The following is a 21,656-nucleotide window of genomic DNA, read 5'->3' as shown; positions in this document are numbered from 1 at the left end:
TTTACTTTGTAAAGAAGAATCTTCATGGTCTAGTTTTTTCTGACTAACAATTCATTTGTAACTGAGCAATCAAAATAGTTGCCTTAGACACTAAAACTTTACCCAAAACAATGAGAAATTTTCTAAAGAAAAAAATTAAAATACCCAGAACATGAGCTGAAAATTTTCTTATGATGGAAAATTGTACTTATATGATTCAATGACATTTTTAATTATTTTTCTTCTTTTTTTTTTCTTTTTTTTTTTTTAAAAGATTTATTTACTTATTATGTATACAGTGTTCTGCAAGCAGAAAGGCACCAATTCATTACAGATGGTTGTGAGCCACATATGGTTGCTGGAATTGAACTCAGGAACTCTGGAAGAGCAGTCAGTGCTCTTAACCTCTGAGCCATCTCTCCAGACCCATTTTTAATTATTTTTTAAAAAGTATATTCTTTGTGGGAATATGCTAAACACAGAAGAACAAAAATAAAATAAAAAGTATTCCTAGTCACAGTTATCAGTAATGAATTTATAGAAAAAATGCATTATTTCAAAATATAAATGTGTATTGTATATGCATTTTTACTTTTAAAACTATTTTCTCGTCATTATGTATCACATGAAAATAAGTTGCAAATTCCTGTAGAACAGTCTAAGATAAGCACTCACTAAACTACAATAATTTACTGTGCACCTTATATAATTTTGTTTGCAGCATTATAAAAGGTTCCATATTTCAGGTATACAAATATTTCTTTCTTGCATGATAATAAATAACATTGTAACAAACGTTGCTCTCCAGAAAGTTTTTCTCATTGCTCATTCTCAAAAGGAAATCTCACAGTACCTTCACCAAGATGACAAATTTTAGTGTGACATTTTACATCCTTTCAATTTAGCATAAACAAACATTTCTCGATCCAACAATATTTTCTGTCAAATGTCAGGAGTAGAAAATTCCTCTCTGACTAAATTTTGTTGTATTTGGTAGGGGATAGATAAAAAGGTTTTCTTGGTTCGTGTGATCCCAAGAAGTGGAAATTAACAGTGTACCACTCATTATGGTGTGATTTGGTAAAATGAAACCTTGTGCTGGTGTCTTGTAAACAATGTGGCAAGGACACACACCTAGGCTGAGTACCAATCTCTTTTTCAAAATTACTATCCCTATAGTTGATGTGGATATGGAAGTCATTTGAATTGCTTTAAGTCTTAAAATAATTCTGTGCATTTATACATGTTTTAAGGGAAAACCTTCATTGAAATTGACTCAGATCTTTGTTCTATTTCTAGGTATCCGTAAACTTATAAATAATGGCTCATACATAGCAGCATTCCCCCCACATGAGGTAATTTTGAAAGATATTTTCCATTCAACAAAACAAAATATTTTCATTCTCGGAGACAGTATTAGTTACTTTTTGTTGTTGTGATCCAACACCACAACAAGTAACTTATGAAAGAAAAGTTTATTTGGGCTTCGGTTTCGAGGGATTAGAGTCCATGACAGAGCACCATGGCAGCAAGCAGCAAGAATGGTGGCTAGAGCAATGCAATGAGAACTCACTTCTTGAGCAGTAAGAACCAAGCAGGGATAGGAACTAGGATGAGACCATAAACTCTCAAACCCCATCTCTCCTGGCCATACCTCCTAAACCTCTCCAAACAGCTCCACTAACTCAAGGCCAAGTTTCCAAATGCCTGAGACCATTAGAGACATTTCTCATTGAAACCATGACAGTGCCTGAACAATTTCATTCATTTAGATCTGAGTACCCACATCTAGAACAGTTCACCAAGACAGTATTATCATCCTTTAGCCTCACAGTGGCCCATCAACTCCAAAACATGTCTACAGTTTTCCCTATGGGAAGAACCCCAGCCTCCCCCAGAGCAGTTTAATATCCTAACTACTCTCTGTTCCAACACAATACATCATGATTCATCCTGCTTGAAATGCCCATTCCTTCCAAATTAGGCAGGTTCATGGCTTGTATTTACTATTTTAGAATACCTGAAAGTCAAAAACAAGACCACAAACAAAACCTCCATGCATTACCTACCTCACTTCCAGACAGATTATTATCTTGCTCCAAGTTTTAACTAGAAAGATGTGGATGGCCCTGAACAATGAAAAGAGCATCTGTTGAACACCTCCCTGGCCCCTGCTATACACACCCATAGTTTATTTTTTAAACTGTGTCACATCTTAAAATAAATTAGAAGTTTTACTTCCATACTTTCAAAACCCATCATTCCTTGATTTCCAAAGTTAATGCAATGAGCCCCAAAGTTAATGCATATGAGGAACTTGCAGCCCCATATAACTATTAGTAGATAAAATGAATTGGAAATGTTGTATTTGTCAATGAGATAAATATGGACTATCTCTCACTTGAAACAACCCTGTGGTACTGACAAAAAGATTAATTCCATTATAAACATATATAATCCAGTTACAAGAAGGTAAAATGTCAAAGACAGTTATAAGCATAAGAAGTGTTAATGATCTTCATGAAATACCCACTTACAATAAAAAGTTAGGGATAATAATCATGAGCATTTTTTTCATATATTTCATGTGCTGAACCAGCACGTTTTACCATGATTTTGCCTGTGCAGAAAGAAGTAAACATTATTCTCTCTTTAGATATAAAGGAACACAGCTTAGAAAAATTAAACACCATTTAAAATGGTGGCAAACTAAAGTGATCAGAGAAGCACAGCTAAGGGAGTCATTTAACACAGGAAATTTGGTTTGTTCTCTTGGGCACAGTAATTTTCTCTGCATAATTAGCTTGTACACTGATAGCTCACTTGAGTTTCTCATGGGAAATTTGGCAGCTGTCATAACTGGGTTGTTGATGATAGTCTTTTTAATTTATGTATATAAAGTATTTGGAATATAAATATATGTTATGAATATATAATAGAAATAAAAAGTATCATTGAGTACCATTGCATACTGTAAATATACAAAAGATAATTGAGAAACAATGAAATTGGCTAGGAGTTGACTATTGATTTGAATTGCTATTTACTCATGGGAGAAAAGCAAGATTTACAAAGAAGAAAATGAAGTCAATGGTATTAATATATAGTCTAATAAGGATATTTTAAAGTATATGTCTTCCTTTTTGATTGATGCTAGATACTATATTCAGTCTCATAATTTTTAGTCATAGTTGAGAGTTTTTTTTTAATTTTCTTACAAAAATGGCAATAGCTAGAGGAGCATGGCAAATCCTTCTAGGGAAAACGGACAGGAAAAGGTAAAATCAATAGGCCAAAGGTGCATATGTATGAGAAAACTTTGTCTAAGACATGAGTCAAACATACAATTCTTTCAAGGATGGATCATGGAGGAGAGTCAATCCAAGGTGTGATTAGGGACCATTGACAATATGTGAGCCTTCAGAAAGGCCACAAGCGACTTTCTCTTCACCCAGTTCTCCCTTGCAGCTCCCCTCTTGTCACTGTCAAGCTAGAGCGGTGTAGTAGTCGGTGTTAAGTGCGGGTTGCACAGTGGTGTCCTAGGTACCCTAAATTTTAGCATCTAGAAATATATATGGTCTGACCACTAAATCTGGGCGGATGCCATATATTAGAATTATTAGCACTGACTGCAAAAGAACAGCAATTTTGCTATTCATCCTTTTGATAAGTATCAAGCAGGCAGCAATCTAGTTTCAAGAGCAAATACTACCCCAAATGGATATTCTGCACTTGAAATCAAGGTGGCTTTTCATTTTTCTCTTTGGCTTCCAATTATTAAGTTTTAAAAACTTGGGCTATCTTAGGGAGGATACCTTGGGCTTGTACTTTGAATGTGTATCACCCTGTCCCTAACTATTTTTTTTCTATTTTATTAAAGTGTCAGAGATGGCATGAACATGTTATCCCCTTGCAGCCTGAAGACACTTGCAAAACAGATCTCAAAGTTTCAAGAAAGCTTCATAAATAATCTCATCCCTGGTGATTAGGGAACACTCAACCATATGAAGGCCATTTGAAAGAAAACGTTGTGTTTTAAATGCTTAAATTTTGAAATATTAAAAGTAAATTTACAAGACCCTAGGATCTAAACACATAGGTGGCTCTAAAGGTTATAACCCCATTCGTTTTAAGCAAATATTTGTTCTCTTATAATCTATAAGTAAAAGAGAACTTTTCTGTATCTAGCTCACTTCTTAAATCTAAATGGTATTCAACTTATCAATGAAAGATTACAATAATTTTATCATTTTTAGTTAAAAGATCCTGATCCAAACAGTGAAATATGAAGTCTCATTTACTTAAGTAAAATGGGCCCAAATTATTTGAAAAATTATTTAAAACACTATTTTCACAGAACTATCATATTTCCAATGATAAAGGTATTTACCATTCCAGTGGTAAGCTTGAGTATGTAATCTCTAATTATTTTATATATTGATACATTTCCTTGTTAGGGATACACTAATTCTTATTCAGTTCAAAGTTCAGTAAGAAAATGGATTCTGATTTACGTTGTTGTATCTCTCTCAGGGAGCCTATAAGAGCAGCCTGCCCATCAAAACCCACGGACCGCAGAATAACAGGCATCTGTTGTATGAGCGCTGGGCACGCTGGGGAATGTGGTACAAGCATCAGCCTCTGGACTTGATCAGGTGCTGTAAATGGACTGGCTGGTAATAATGAGCAAACTGTTCTATTGCCGTTTTCCTAGCCTTGAAATTATTTCTTATCACAGCTATTTCAGTTTAGAAACTCTCTGCAGAAAAAAGCAAACAACAACAACAAAACACTGCATGACTTTTCAATGGAAGGAACTGAATGCCAGGAATTGGTTATGGAGTGAGTGTGAAAGGTAATAAAAGAGTCTTTAAGTCAATCAGAGATTGATAGCAAGAGGAAGTGACCAGCACCCTGGAGGGAAAATGGTGCCATATGTATTACACACCCAAAGTACCAGGTTCTGAGGAATACTAGGTTGAGGAAAATTATCCTGGATTGTTTATTTGTTCTTCATACTTCCAAGTCTTCTAGTACCTCATTGCTCAATTTCATCATAAGCATTTTACAATGGAGCTAGAACAATGGACTACCTTATGAAAAAAATCAAAACAAAGAAGCATTCAACAGATATGAAGGCAGATAGGCAAACAGCCAACACATCACATGTGTGTATGTGGTAGGCTGTCAGTATTCACAAGGAATTAGTTCCAGAAACTCCTTTCAAATGACACCCTCCACGGTACCAATATTCCTTTTATATAGTGTGTGTTTAGACATAAGGTACATATATACTTCAGCATACTTTCAATCATCCCTAGAATTTTCATAATAACTTATACAATGTGAATGTTAGGGAAATAGATAGTATGTTATATTACTTAGGGATGAATGGCAAAAATAGAACATGCGTGTTTAGTGAAGACACAACTTTAATCTATGGATAGTAGAATTTGTAGGTGTAGAACTTGGTAATACACTGGACTGGCTATATGTGTCTTCCAAACAGGTGTTCTCTCTATTTTTGTGAGCACTTTCCATTGAGTAGTTGCTCTTAACTCTATCATCTGTCTATCTATCTATCTATCTATCTATCTATCTATCTATCTATCTATCTATCTATCTATCTATCTATCTATCTATCTATCCATCCATCCATCTATCTATCTATCTATCATCTATCTATCTATATATCATCTATCTATCATTTATTTTGAGACAGAGTCTCACTGTGTAACCCTGTCTGCCCTGAAACTTACTGTGTAAACAAAGCTAGCTTTGAACTGACAGAACTCTGTCTGCCTATGCTGGGATAAAAGGCATACAGCATCATGCCTGGATTCAGTTTTATGTTTAGAATATTTATATTTGAATTTTACATAATTTATTTTAGTGCAGAAAACATTGTTCATATAAAAAGCATAAAATGTATGTTAATACTATTCTGATTTGCTAGCTAATGATGAATATCTATGGATAAAAGAAAAAACACGTATTATTAAGCTATATGTGTTGATACTTTTATCTGTTTACAGAATATAAAGAATAGCTCACAACTGTATTAGTCCGTGTCTCAGTAGGATACAGATCACTGAAGGAGTGCTTGAAGGGAAATCAGTAAGAAAGAAGATATAGAAGTGGGAAGTGGAATCATGAACGCCAACACCTAATGACATGCTCAGGGACTAGTAAAAACTAGAAGCAATTATTAAACCTTATCTTAAAGACATAGGAGGAGGAAGGACTTGCCAGAACCAATTAATACTAACCCATAGAAGGAGGTAATAGATACAAGCTGTGACCTGAGGAAGAAAGTAGTTGTAGACAAACCATGACCCAAGAGAAAGGAAACCATCTACCATATAGATCTTGAAACCAACAAGCCTGTCTGGAAGTCAGAAGTTTTGAAAAAACAGAGTGGATAAGGTCCGCAGTGGTGAACTCTGTGGGTCACAGGATAGTAAGTGGAGTAAGCACTTGGAGATACGCAGGATGAATACTCAGCAAATGTTAGTAGTTGAACATATCCAGAATCAAGACATTTTCTTACTATGTCAACCATGATAAATTCCATTATTCTAATGTATTAAAGTAAAGCATTATTATTTTTGAAATCTGTGGGCACTATATAGTAAGACATGCTGGCTCATAAAAAATGTTTTTTTTAGGAACTAAGATGATAGTTTTTGAGTAGCATTTCAGTGCGAATTACTTTTTTGTTTTTTCCCGAGGCAGGGTTTCTCTGTGTAGTTTTGGTCCCTGTCCTAGATCTCACTCTGTAGACCAGGTTGGCTTCAAACTCACAAAGATCCACCTGCCCCTGCCTCCTGAGTGCTGGGATTAAAGTTGTGTGCCACCACTGCCCGGCTGAGTTACTATTCTTATCTACAGGCAGCATTGCTATTATTGCTTCAGGTAAATTAAGCAAGCATCTTTTATGAATAAATGGGGTCTCTATTACAAACATCCAGGGCTCTCCAGCTACTATTGTTTGACTACTCACAGAGATGGGTAATTTTCCTGTAAGAATATGTGTTAGTTAAAGTGACTAAGCAATAATGCATCATGAAAGACCCACCAGAAAAAGGCATACAGTAAAGGAGTACGGGTGATATGTCAATGGACAGCACTGCCTAGGAACTTAGTTATAGCTAAAACTGAAGCAGTGATGTGGAGGACATTCAGCTTAAACCACAGAAAGCTATTTTGGACAAAGCACAATTTCCAGAACTTTTAACTCTTTATAGTTAAGTTGTTCATGAGTCTTTCTGTTGCTTCCTTTCTATAATAAGAGCAGGATGGTATGTGACAGTTGGGTTATTTTGATCATAGCTGATGGGATTTCCACAGGCAAATCAACATTGTCATGTCCAGTATAAAAATACCTTAATGTGATGTATGTGTCAAAAGCTGTCAATTCATCTTTTTTTTTTTAATGAACAATCATTTCTGGAGATGCAGTTATATTGTTTTGCTATTTTAAAATTGATTCAAACACTTAATAGCTAAAGCTTATTTAGTTTCAATCTAATTTCCCATGGAAACTATTTTAGATCCAAAGGAATAGTTTAAAAAAATCATCAGCTGCAAAAACAGGGGTATGACATTTCAAACAATTCTAATAATTGGTATCAAAGGGATTTAAACTTAAAAAATAAAGTTGTTGAAATAAATGATTATTTCTAAAGTTATAGATACCAGGGTTTACTTGGAGATAGAAGTTATTTCAGCAAGGGACAGATCATCAACTGAAATGTCACAGGGGGAGCTTTAAATAAAACAGACACAAAGAGAATGGCCTTGGTTGAGCAGTAGTGGGGAACTGCTGCAGTAGTATCCCTTTGTCCTCTTTCTTCTGCAGGATTTTTTTGTATCTCTAAGGAATAATTATTGTAGATAGTTGTAAATATCGGTGTTGCAGGGCAAGGTCATTTTTGGCCATTTTTCTTTGTCTGCAGCTAGCTTCTCCACCCCCTGACACACATTGAAGCCTGCTTTGACTTAGAACATATTTTAGCCTAATAATATTAACGTACATTAACTTCAACAACAACAACAAAAAAGAAAAAACAGATTAATGCATTAGTGTCTTATGAGCAGATCAGTCCCTGCAACTACTCTCCCCATTGTCATAAAGATATCCCATTGTTCACAACGCAGAAAGGGAAGCCTTGCTAATGAAAACTAATAATTAAATTTTCTTCCCAGCAACAGTCACTGTGAAGCATCAATCTTTAACAGTGTAGCTGTGGGCAGGGTTATGTTAACTAACCAGCTTTAGAAAATGGAGACCTCACAGGAGTAAGGAAATCAGGGAATGTAAAATTATTTCTATCACCCCTTTATAAATTATGGAACTATAAAAAAGCAACATTGGAGTGAGTGAAGGGAGAACAGCTGAGTAGATCTTAGAATTGCCTCATTAATCTGCCACTTTCATATCAACTGAAGACTAATAAGGTTTTAATTCCTTTAGTTTCATTTGCTCTTCTAAGAGTGGTTGCTAGTGAAGCAATAAATGCACAGCTCTCACTTCAAGAGGCTTAAATGTTGTGAGGGTAACACTGAATTGTGGTATGAAGGAATGTTATAAGGCATCATGTCTGACAACACTAAGGCATTGGAACAAGCACAAAACACCTAACAAGGGTGAGAGAGTAAAGCTTCCTGGAAGAAACAATATGAAGAAGAAGACAAATACCCGTTACAGGAAGAGGGAAATGTTTTGTTTTAGTTAGAGGCCAGTGGTAATAAAAGAAAATGTGCTTCCGACAAGCAGAATAGAGCTTCAGTGGAAGAAGGTGAGATGTAACCAGGCAAACTGTAGCATAAGCATGTCAGCGTCTCAAGTGGAGACACATCTTGCCCTGAACTGAGAATCCAATCAGATGGCCAACTGATTTTTTTTTTTCTTTTCTCTTCTTTTTATTCTCAGGAAAACATAGCTCCATTAAAGACTAAAAAGGTATACTATTAGGAAGATGGAGAAAGGCAAAAATTGGGTTATGAAAACTATTTTGATAAAGTTGGACCAGAAATAGGTACTGTTGAAAGTTGGTCTTGTACTGTCCCTTTAGTGGCCAAGTTTACAGAAACACATCATTGCCATTGTGAGAGTCATTAACAGCCAGCAGGGTCAGATACCCAAGTATTGCTGACAAGTACATGGGCTAGAAGCCTCAGTTTACATCTGATATCGTCATTAGTTGTGGAATTGGAGATTGTTGGGTCATTTATGTTGCGTTAATTCAAACTGAAGACTGGCTTTCTTGTGCAGGCTATACTTTGGTGAGAAGATTGGTTTGTACTTCGCATGGCTGGGATGGTATACTGGCATGCTGATTCCTGCAGCAGTTGTTGGCCTGTGTGTTTTCTTCTATGGATTAGTTACAATGAATGAAAGTCAAGTAAGGTGAGCTATGAAGAGACTTCTCCAATGTATTTGTCCTGCTTTGTAAAAGTACAAATGCCTATGCACAGTGGAGATAAATAATAGGACTGCTGTGTCTGTGTTTTGTTTTGTTTTTAGTACAACAGGAGTGCTGTCAAAATGTCATTTTTATAGTTTTATGTGCAGATTCTTTTGAATATATCCAAGAGTGAGTTCTTATCTCTTTGTTAAATTTATTTTTCCAATATGGATTAAATAATCTAAAAATATCAGCAAACTGGGATTTAGCAAAAGTAAATCATATCAAAAATGTGATCACAGTTTTAAGAAAAGTGACATAAAATTAGAAATAGGAATGAATTATTATTACAAATAATGCATTGTTTTTCACAAGTATAACATTGAATTTAACTCTATATAATCAAATTCAAAACACAAAGAATCCCTTGTTGGGGCTCAGCAGTTAAGAGCCTTATTCTTTGCAGAGGACCTGATTTGGGTTCAACCACCTTAACTCCAGCCCCAAAGGATCTGACACAATCTTCTAATGCCTCTAAAGATGTCTACATACAGATGGTACATATGCATACACTCAGGTTCATGTACATACACATAAAATAATTAAACAAATCTTTAAAAAGAGAGATTCCTTTATCAAAACTCAGCATTTTGTGCTCCTTTTCTTAATCTTTTTGCAATGACCTGGCTACTAGGAAGTACATATTAACAGCTATTGCTGATATAAAATTATATATATGTTAGTTTCCCTGTATTTCTCTTTAAAATATTAAAATATATATAGTATTTTTTCCTGGAAAAAAAAGTATCTGCATTGCACTGGAGTTTACTAACCAAACTCTTTGATTTGAAACCTCTGAATTCTCTTGATTTTCAAAACAAACACTATAGGTAGAAACCATATGATCTGATCACAGGCTTATTTCAGGATTTTACAGAATCATTCTGATGCTGAGAGGCAACATGATCCTATATAAATCTCAGCTTTGAGACCTTATTCCTTCTCTGCTTCTTTGGGGGATTTTCCTATATGCTATTCAATAAGTGATGTGGCTCAGAGGAGAGGCTGGATTACAGTTAAAGGTGTCCTGGAAAAAAAGCCGTTCTTTTGCAATGAATGAACAAATAGAAGCAAATTCTTTCTAAGGATAGACAGAAAGGGAGCAGGTCCAATAGGGAGAGGAAGTGGGAGGGAGCTGGGAGGGAATGGGTCCAAAGAGGAGGGAATGTGGGAAGGAGCTGGGAGGAGTGGAGGGATGGGAAACTATAATCAGGATATATGGTCTGAGAAAGAATCTATTTTCAATAAAAAAAAAAGAAATATTGGAAAATAATCACTCAATAGTTACTGCTCAGATTAGACCCATGGAGCACATTGTCATAATTTCAACACTTCATAAAGTTTTACTATGAGATACAGACACCTCCCTCCATCAAAACAAACATAAAAATATGCAAAAGTAGGAATGCACAAAAGGTAAGAAATTTACTGTCCCTATTGACCAGTGAGGGGACTTTGGCTTCTTTTGTAAACATATTCTTTAACCTTTAGTACAAGGAGTGTTTTAAAAGGCATTGCAAACTCTTCAGTTACATGCTTTTGGTATTATATTACCACTGCTGCTGTCACACTATAATTAAGATCTTGTCAGACTTTCTATTCTAAACCAAGATAAACAGCACTGAATATCTTGACTTTCAAAATTTTGAGACTGATATTTTTCCATTCAAGGTGCCAGACATGGTTGAGTCCTGGCTGTTATCTTGGTGGGCAGGCAGGGAAAAGACTGTTTTGCTTTGTGTTGATTTGTATTACTATCTTACTAAGCTCCTTTGTGTTTGTTACAAAGTAGTGAGATGATAAAAAGCTGGAGACATGAGTCTGTTTATTATGGATCTACAAAATATTGACAACCAAAATACAGTCATATTTATTTTTGTTTGTGTTTTTGCTATCATGTTTACCTTTTATTAAAAATAGATTTTTTTTCTCACATAATATATCTTGATTATGATTTCTCCTCCCTCTACTCCTTCCAGTTCCTCCGTGCCTCCATTCCTTCTGGACCATCTGCTTTCTGCCTCTCATTAGAAAATAAACAGGCTTCTAAGGGATAATATATTTTAATATAATATAGTAATGAAGATAGAAAAAAACTAACACATTGGAATAGGACTAAACAAAACAAACAAACAAATGAATAAAACAAAACAAACAAAAAGGAGAAAAAAAAAAAAAGGAAAAACCCCAAAAAAGGCACAAGATTGATGGATCCTGTTGATTTAGAGAAATTTGTTTTCATGGTAATCTCCATCCTTTCTCTTATAATCTTTTATCTTCTCTTCCACAGGATTCTCAGAGCTTTGAGGGGAGGGATTTGATGATGGTATTCTGTTAGGGCTAAGTGTTCCAAGGTTTCTAAGTCTCTGCAAAATATCTAGCTGTGGGTCTCTGTATTTGTTCCCATCTGCTACAGGAGGAAATCTCTGATGATGGCTGAGCAAGGCACTGATCTATGCTTATAGCAGAATGTCACTGAGAGTCAATTTATTGCTACTTTCTTTTCTTTGTAGAACATTAGCATTTTATCCCCGGGCCATCTAGTCTCAGGTTCTTGGTCATCTAAGCATTGTCAGGTATGGGTTCTATCAGAGAAATGGATGAGATCTACATGAACAACCTGGATGTGAGTGGGGGTAATGAAGGGCAAGGTTTAGGGAATGAGAGCTTAGGGAAATGGAAGATCCCAGCTGGATCAAGAACAGAGAGGGAGAATAAGAAATAAGAGACCATGATAAATGAAGACCACTGTAGCTAGAGTTTTTTCTCCAGGTCCCACCAAGCCCCAGCAGTCTGACAGCCCACAGTCCGACAGCCCACTTATAAAATAAACACACAGACGCTTATATTATTTAAACTGTCTGGCCTAATGGCTCAGGCTTTTAGCTATCTAATTCTTACATCTTAAACTAATCCATTTCTATAAATCTATACCTTGCCACATGGCTTGTGGCTTACCAGCATCTTCGCATGCTGCCTGTCATGGTGGCGGCTGGCAGTATCTCCTTCCACCTTCCTGTTCTTTCTTTTCTCCTTTCTGTTAGTCCCGCCTATACTTCCTGCCTAGCCACTGGCCAATCAGTGTTTTATTTATTGGCCAATCAGAGTAATTTGACATACAGACCATCCCACAGCAGACCAAATGAGAATAGGAAGAAGCAAAGTGCTAGAGAGGTCCACAGATATCCACAAAGATACCTCCACAATAGACTACTGGCAATGGGTGAGAGAAAGCCTGAACTGACCTACTCTGGTGATAGGATGGTAAAATACCCTAATTGTTGAGCTAGAAATCTCATCCAATGACTGAGGGAACCGGATGCAGAGATCCATGGCCAGGCCCCAGGTGGAGCTCCAAGAGTCCAATTGGCAAGAAAGAGGAGAGTTTGTATGAGTGAGAATTGTTGAGACCAAGATTGGAAAAAGCACAGGGACCAGTAGCCAAATGAATGGAAACACATGAACTATGAACCAATAGCTGAGGAGCCCCCAACAGGATCAGGTCCTCTGGATAAGTGAGACAGTTGATTAGCTTGAACTGTTTGGGAGGCATCCAGGCAATGGAACCAGGCCCTGTCCTCAGTACATGAGCTGGCTGTTTGAAACCTGGGGTTTATACAGGGACACTTGGCTTAGCCTGGGAGGAGGGGACTGGACCTGCCTAGACTGAATCTACCAGGTTGAACTCAATCCTCCGGGAAGTCTTTGCCCTGGAGTAGATGGGAATGGGGGGTGGGCTGGGGGGGGAAGGTGGAGGGCGGGAGAGGGGAGGACAAGGGAATCTGTGCCTGATATGTAAAATTAAATTAAATTATAAAATAAAATTTAAAAAAAATAAAAAATAAAAGTCAAACCAGATATTGGTTGGTAACACCCACAAGCTTTGTGCCACCATTGCACTAGCATATCTTACAGGCAGATGTCAATGTGGATCAAATGCTTTGTGGCTGGCTTGGTGTTTACCTTTTTCCTTTGATAGCATGCAGAGTACCTTTCTATACCATAGACTCTAGAACATAGGGGTGAAGGCTCTGTGTAGGCACCAGGTTGGTTTCTTCGTGTTCAGTGAGTTGTGTGGGTGATGTATTCAGCAATGGGACAGGACTTACTGTCAGTTTATGGAGAACAATCTATAGTCTTGGCAACAGCCTGGGCTGTTGTGGGGTTCCAATGGGACTGCTTTGGCCAACAACATAATACCAATACTGGAAGCCTCATTTGGTGACAAGAGTCATCCAGTTTAGCACTCTGTCTCCCCATTATTTAATGATTTCATTTAGATTGCCTTCATATGTGGATATTTACAAAGCTTCTACTGTATTAAATTTCTATACTGCCCCCCAAATAATCCTTAACTTTAGCTCTTTCTCCCCATATTCCCTCCTTTGTCCTCCTCTTCATTTCCCCTTCCCCCTTGATCCTCCCATTCCAGTCTCCCACCCCATCCCCCACCCTGCCATACATCCATAACTATCTATTCTATTTCCCTTTCTTAGGAGCTCTATCTGTCCCCATACTGCCTTAATCTATACCTAACTTCTGTTTCTCTACAGGTTATAGCTTGGTTTTCATTGACTAAACAGCTAAAATTCACATATCAGTGAACACATGCTACATTTGTCTTTCTGGGTCTGGGTTACCTCACTTAGGGTGATTTGTTTCTCATTCAATCCATTAACCTGCAAATTTCATGATTTCATTCTTATAACAGCTGAGTAATATCCCATTATGTAAATGTACATTTTCTTTATCTTTTATTCTGTTGAGGGACATCCAGTTTATTTCTAATTTCTGAATATTACTAACAGGCCAGCAATGAACATGGTTGAGTAAGTGTCTCTATAGTAGGAAGATGTGTTCTTTCAGTATATGCCTGAATGTTATAGCTGGACCTTGAGGTAAATTCCCATCTTCCTGAGGAACCCCCACACTGATATCCATCAATTTTGCACACCCACCAGAGATGGATGAGTGTTCCCATTACAGCATGAGCTGACACTTGTTTTATTCGTCTTAGCCTTTCTGACAGGTTTAAGATGACATCTCAGAGTAGTTTCAATTTGCATTTCCCTGATGACTAAGGATGATGAACATTTTTTAAGTGTTTTACAGCTATCTGAGTTTCCTCCATTGAGTTTTCTCTGTTTAGACCTGTAGCCCCCTTTTTTTGTAATTGGGTTGTCTTTGTGATATCTAATTCTTTGAGTTCTTTGGAAATTTTGAGAGTAGTCTTCTATCAGATGTTGTGTTGATGAAAATCTTTAACTATTCTGTATTGTCTGAATGACAGTGTCCTTTGCCATGCTTCTCAGTTTCATGGGGTCCCATTTACTAACTGTTGATCCTAGTTCCAGTGTTAATGGGACTCTGTCCAAAAAGTTGTCTCCTTTGCCAATAAGTTCAAAGCTACTCCCCACATTCTCTTCTATCAGCTCCAGTGTGTCTGGTTTTGTAGTGAGGGCTTTGATTCATTTGAAGTTGATTTTTGTGTAGGATGATTAATATGGATGTATTTGGAATATTCCAGTTTTACCAGCACCATTTGTTGAAGATCCTGTCCTTTCTCCAGAATGTGTCTCTGTCCTCTTTATCAAAATCAGGTGCCAATGGATGTGTGGATTTATTTCTAGATCTTCACTGGTCAATGTGTCTGATTTTGCACCAGTATCATGCTGGTTTTATTACTTACTACAACTCCATAGTACAATTTGAGATCAGGGATGGTGATACCTAGAGCAGTTTTTCTAATATTCCGGATTGTTTTAGTTATCCTGTGTATTTGTGTTTCCAGGTGAAGCTGAAATTTTGTCATTTTAAGTTTTGTAAATAATTGTATTGAAATTTTTATGGGGATTACATTGAATCAGTAGATTTTTTGTGTAGGATAGCCAGTTTTACTATATTAATCCTATTGATCCATAAGCATAGGAGATCTTTCTATCTTCTGATACTTTTTTCAATTTTTTCCTTCAGTCTCTTAAAGTTTTTATCATACAGGTCTTTTATTGTTTTGGTTACAGTTACCCCAAGATGCTTTATTTTTATTTGACACTATTGAGAGAGGCATTGTTTCCCTGATTTCTTTCTCGGTCCACTTGTCATTTGTACATAGGAGGGTTACTGATTTTTGCAATTATTTCATTGAGTATTTTTGAATCTTTGTTCATAAGGAAAAATTGATCTGTAATTCTCTTTCTTTGTTGGGTCTTTATGTTGTTTGGGTATCAGGATAACGTGGCCTTGTAAAATGAATTGGACAGTGTTCCTTCTGTTTCTATTTTGTGGAATAATTTGAGGGGTAATGGTGTTAACTCCTTTGAAAGTCTCATAGAATTTTGCACTGAAAACAGTTGGTCCTCAGCTTTATTTGGGGGGAGGGGAGACAACTTTTAATGACTGCTTCTTCTATTTCACTAGGGGTTATAGGTATTTTTAAATTGCTTTTCTGATTACGATTTAACTTTGGTAAGTGATATGCATTGAGAAAATTATCCACTTCTTTAGGGTTTATAATTTGGTGGAATACAGGTTTTTTTAAGTATGACCTTGTGATTTTCTGGATTTCATTGGTGTCAGTTGTTATGTTCCCTTTTAATTTCTAGTTTTGTTCATTTAAATATTCTCTTCACTTTTTATAATTTGGATATGGTTTGTCAATCTTACTGATTTTCTCAAAGAACCAGCTCTTTGTTTCATTAATTCTTTACATTGGTTTTGTTTGTTTCTAGTTTATTGATTTCTAACCTGAGTTTGATTTTTTCCTTCCATCTAATCCTTTTGTGTACAACTTCTTTTTGTTCTAGAGGTTTCACATGTGCTACTTAAAGTTACCAGTATGAAATCTCTCCTTTTTTGTTTTTAATATAGGCACTTAGTGCTGTAAACTTACCTCTTAGAGCTATGTTCATTGTGTCCCATAAATTTGAGTATTGTTCATTTTCACTCAGTTCTAGAAAGCCTTTTTAATTCCTGTCTTGACTCCGCTTTCATCCAGTAGATAGTTGTCCTTGTTCCATGAGTTTGTAAGCTTTCTTCTGTTTCTGTTGTTGATTTAATCACTGGAGATTTTATAGAATGCAGGCTGTTAGTTTAATTTTCTTATATCTGTTGAGACTTGCTTTATGTCCAAGTATGTCACTAATCTTGGAGAAGATTCCATGAAGTGCCAAGAGGAAGGTATTTTCTTTTGAGTTTAAGTGAAATGTTCTGTAAATGTCTGTTAAGTCCACATTTAGTTTCTAATATCAATTAGCTCCAGCATTTCTCTGTTTAGTTTTGGTCTGTAAATATTTCTCTAGTTTTTTGTTTGTTTGTTTGTTTGTTTTTTGTTTTTATTCTGTATGACCTGTCTATTGGCAATAGTGCTGTAGGGAAGTCTCCCATTATCAGTGAGTGAGGGTCAATGTGTGATGTAAGCTGTATTAGTGTTTCTTTTATGAACTTAGGTTTCCATATATTGTGTACATGGATGTTAAGAATTGCAGTGTCCTCTTGGTGGATTTTTCCTTTGATGAATATGGAAGGTACTTTTCTATTTCTTCTTATTAGTTTCCATTTAAAAATCTGTTTTATCAGATGTTAACATGGCAATGTCAGCTTTCTTCTTAGGTCTATTTGTTTGGAATTTTTTTTCTGTCTTTTGCAATGAGAAATGTCTATCCTTGACATTAAGATATTTTTCTTGGATGCAGCAGAAGTATGGGTACTATTTTCAAGTCCCTTTGGTCAGTCTATCTTTTTATTGGAGAATTGAGACCATTGATATTGTGGGATATCAATGAACAATGCTTGTTGATTCCTGCTTTGTTGTTGTTGGTGGTGGTGGTGGTGGTAGTGGTGGTGGTGGTAGTGGTGGTGGTGGTAGTGGTGGTGGTGGTGTGTGTATGAGTGTGTGTGCACATACATTTCCCCTCTTTTGATTTGCCATTTGGGATTATTTGTTCCTTATTTCTTCTTAGGTGTTGTTAATCTCTTTAGGTTTGAGTTTTCTGTATTGCCTTCTGTAGAGCTGGGTTTGTAGACATTGCTTAAATTTAGTTTTATTATGGAATGTCTCATTTTCTCTATTGTGATTGAAAGTTAAGACAGACCTATTAGAATAATACCTTGCTTCTCCATAGAGACTCTAAAACCTAGAAGGGCCTGGACAGATGTTCTATGAGATCACAAATGCCAGCCAAGACTACTATACCCAGGAAAGCTTACAGTATTATTTCTTAACTGCCCAGCAGCTAACAGTAGGAAAATAGAGCATTAAATTTTTAGATCCCTCTCTGTGTACATATGTATGTGATATATATGCAACATATGTACTTAACTGAAATGTTCTTATCAATATTTCAGAGAGGGCATCTAATAAGTTTTAAGAAAGACTAAACAGTTATGGGTGTCCTGCTTCTCAAGGCTCTGGGCTTCAGGACGAGGTAAAAGAGCTGAAACTGCAATTTTCTGGAACCTTCTGAATTGGCATCAGAACATCAAAAGAAATGTATGCAATGTTCAGTCCTGACCTGCTTTACAAACGCTGTTGTATGTTAAAGAACCCTCCCCGAAACAAGTTTCCTTTTTATGCCTATCCTCAGCAATAAGAGTCTCTTCATTCTTTAGCTGCCAGTTGGGTGCTAGGTAGATTATCATATCACTTAACTAACACCCCAGTTACCATCCTCATATTGAACAACAAAAATAAAACACCACCACCAACAACAAAAAAAAAACCCTGGTCTTTCTAGAAGTAAGTGATTTGTTCAGAATATTCCCTTTAAGGGATTAGCTAAATTTCAAATCTCTCAGATTTGTTTTATGAAACACACATTTTATGGTGTGAATGTTTAAAACTAGACCAAACTTCTTATAGTATTATTAAGTGCTCACTTGTAAATGTGTCAACAAGTCTCTCAAACTCATTCATTGTGTGAGATAGGAATTTCATGGTTCTTTGAGCATCAACTATGTTTACCATCACCTTTCTATGGCTTCTGACAACCACAGATAAACACCCCTTTTTTTTGTATGGGTTTGACTGTGCTAGCTACATCAAATAAGTGAAATCATTCAGTGTTTGTTCTTCTGTGATTGGATCATTTCACTATTGAAAATGTACACCCATGTTGTCATATTTGACACAATTTCTTCTCTGAGGCCAAATATACTGCTTTAGGCATATATACAGTGGGTTTTTTTTTTTATCCATTTGTTGATACATAGAAATTTTGTTTGTTTAAATATCATTGGTACATTTTAAAAATCATTCAAAGAAGATGGGAGTGTTAGGGTCAAAGCCTGGGCTCTGGTAGCTGCATCAGGGAGGCTTGGCCAACTCACCAATTAAAGACACAGTATTGGGGAAAAAGAAGATAGCCACAGTAGGATGAGGAACAGATAAAGAGATCCAGTGACATCAAGTTTGTCTTCACAGGACTGACATGAGGTCTAGCAAGAGGACAGTACACATACACAAACAGTTCTAACTAAGGTCCCACCCAACAGCACCAATGAGCCGCCATTGACCCAGTGCTAGTCTGTCTGAAGAGGCGATACTACTGTAAGTTGTTACAGGGTTAATCTCTGAGAGTACAAACTCATCCTCACAGATAAGTGGAAGGATGGTCTGTCCTGTGAAGCTCTGTCCTGCCTGAAATTCAAGGCAATTAAAGAGACAAGATTAAGGAAAATGGTTTATCTTTGTGCCTTCTGACAAGTACAGACACAGAGTGAAGGCAGAAATGCCAACCTTGCATCCAATTTTTGGTTACCCTGCAAAGAGTGAGTTGAATGCTTTTTTCAATGAAAGATGACTTCAAAGCACTGGTTTCACCACCTCTTCAAAAATCCTGATTTCATTTATTTTTGTACTATACCTAGAAATGGAATTACAGGACCATGTGGTATCATATGAGATCATTTAATAAAAAAATTTGAAGCACTTTTACAGTTTCCCATAACAGCATAGCATTTGAGATTCTCACTATGTACTAAAGTTTCAGTATCTCCACATCCTTAATGATACTTATTTTCAGTGTTACTATAAAATGTTCTAGGCTGCCCAGAGAAACCCCGTCTCAACCACCCCCCCCAAAAAAAAACCCACAAACCAAAACAAGCAAAACCCAAAAAAGTGTTAAAAATCAAATTATATATATAAAATCTTTCCCTATGGTGGAATATCTTGCTCAGCCTTGATGCAGGGGGGAGGAGCTTGGTCCTGCCCCAAGTTGGTATGCCAGCCTCTATTGACTCTCCAAGGGAAGCCTTACTCCCTATGAGGGGTAGCTGAGAGAGGGGTGTAGAATGAATCTTAGAGAGTCTTATTAATAAAATCAAAACCGAGGCCAGTTATTGGGGTGAAATGCTAGATGGTCAGAGAGACAGGACAAGCCACAGCTAACCTCACCTGGCCAACTTCTCAGCTGGTCTTGTTTCCTCAGACTGGAAGCCTCTGAGTCCTCATATCCAAATGGCTCTCAGCTGAGCTGCTCCTAGAAGCCTGAAAGCTTAATCAGCTAAATGCTTAACCAGCCAAATGCTTCTAGTTTCTGGTCCTCATGCCTTATATACCTTTCTGCTTTCTACCATCACTCCCTGGGATTAAAGGCTTGCTTTCTGGGATTAAAGGCGTGATGAGTCACCATGCCTGTCTGTATCCTTGAACACATGGATTTCTGCCTCTGGAATGCTAGGATTAAAGGCGTGTGCTACCACTGACTATCCTCATGTTTAATATTGTGGCTGTTCTGTCTCTGACCCCAAATAAGTTTATTAGAGTGCACAATATTATGGGGAACATAAAACCACCACAGAAGGGTGGGGGGGAGGAAGAAAGGGAAGGAGGGGGAACTGTGATTGGTATGTAAAATGAAAATAAATTAAATAAATTAAAAAATAAAATAAAGTTCTAGCAGTTCAGGCTGGAGATAAATCTCAACAGGAGAGCACTCACTTTATGTGACCAAGGCCCTAGTTCAATCCCTAGAAATCTCCCCAAACCCTTAAAATAAAATAAAATTTGGTCTTCATTGTCTTGGTGGTTTTGACTTACAGTTGCTTCATGTTGACATCTAATTCTAAACCGATGCTTTGTTCATGCTGTCATGTTCAAACTCTTTGCCTCTGTCTGTGCTCCCCTGTGTGCTATAATGTGTTCATCATCCAGCTGAGGTTTCCTGCCCTCTGCTTGTCATGTGACTTGAATCACTAACAGTGGTTCTCAACCTTCCTCACACTGCGATCCTTTAATACAGTTCCTCACGTTGTGATGACCAACCATAAAATTATTTTGTTGCTACCTCATATCTGTATTTTTGCTGCTGTTTTGAATAGTAATGCAAATAATTTTGGAGATAGAAATTTGTCAAAGGTGTTGCAATCCACAGGTTGAGAATTGCTGCACTGGGAGTATTACAGACCAGGGGTCCAAACACCTACCCCAAATGGACTGTTTCGTTTTTTTAATTGGTATTAGTCATTATTTCTTTGCAATCAGCCTTTACTGCACAAATTTAGCACAGATATAAAAATAAAGAAAACCACAATTACAGTGGCAGTGTAGATTGTCAAGCTCTGGAAAAGAAATGATGACGCATTCATGATGGGAACTTTCCTTCCCTTTAGATGCTAAATAAAATAAATTTGTGATATGCAAATCCCTTATTTCAGACAGGAGAAAATTGTCAAAAAAAATGATTATTTCTAGTCATGGTGGAGATGGCTTGGCATGTAAACGCTGCCAAGCCCAAATACCTGAGCTTGGTGCCTCGAACCCACATTGGGAAAGAAAGAACCAACTCCTACAAAGTGAGGTGTTCTCTGACTGTCAGAAGCACCCTATGGAACACACACACACACACACAAATAATTAATTAACTAATTAATTAATTAAATAGAATGTAATAATTTAAAACAAAAATAGAGAATGATGGCACACATCTGTAATCCCAATACTTGAAAGGTAGAAGTAGCAGGATCAGGAATTCAAGGCCACTCTCTGGCTATAGAGGAAGCTGAAGCCAGCCTGAGCTAGAGGAGATATGGCTGGTGAAACAAAGAAACAAAAATGTTTAATATTTTTATACAATGTATCAAATTAAGATTTGAGCAAATGACAGAAACTGAATTTTATGATTATGACAGTAAAATAAGACCCCTTGTAATGATTTAAATTCTGGACATGGTAATTTGACAATAAAGGCTTTCTTTCCTGACAAAGTA

The 21,656-nt window shown here is 36.7% G+C and overlaps 1 protein-coding gene across 2 annotated transcripts in view; it reads left to right on the top strand.

Moving 5' to 3' along the window:
- Positions 1-21,656, top strand: part of Ano3 (anoctamin 3) — a 255,321-nt gene that overhangs the window by 143,577 nt on the left and 90,088 nt on the right. For both annotated transcript variants that reach the window (XM_028882377.2, XM_028882378.2), the window contains 3 exons: positions 1,279-1,334; positions 4,513-4,634; positions 9,257-9,391. In XM_028882377.2, coding sequence (XP_028738210.1) covers positions 1,279-1,334; positions 4,513-4,634; positions 9,257-9,391 — 313 coding nt within the window. The remainder of the gene's footprint in view (positions 1-1,278; positions 1,335-4,512; positions 4,635-9,256; positions 9,392-21,656) is intronic.

Source organism: Peromyscus leucopus, chromosome 4 (genome assembly GCF_004664715.2).
Source record: "Peromyscus leucopus breed LL Stock chromosome 4, UCI_PerLeu_2.1, whole genome shotgun sequence".
Taxonomy (NCBI): Eukaryota; Metazoa; Chordata; class Mammalia; order Rodentia; family Cricetidae; genus Peromyscus; species Peromyscus leucopus.
Note: the sequence above shows the minus strand (reverse complement) of the source record. Positions and strands in the feature narration are given on the sequence as shown.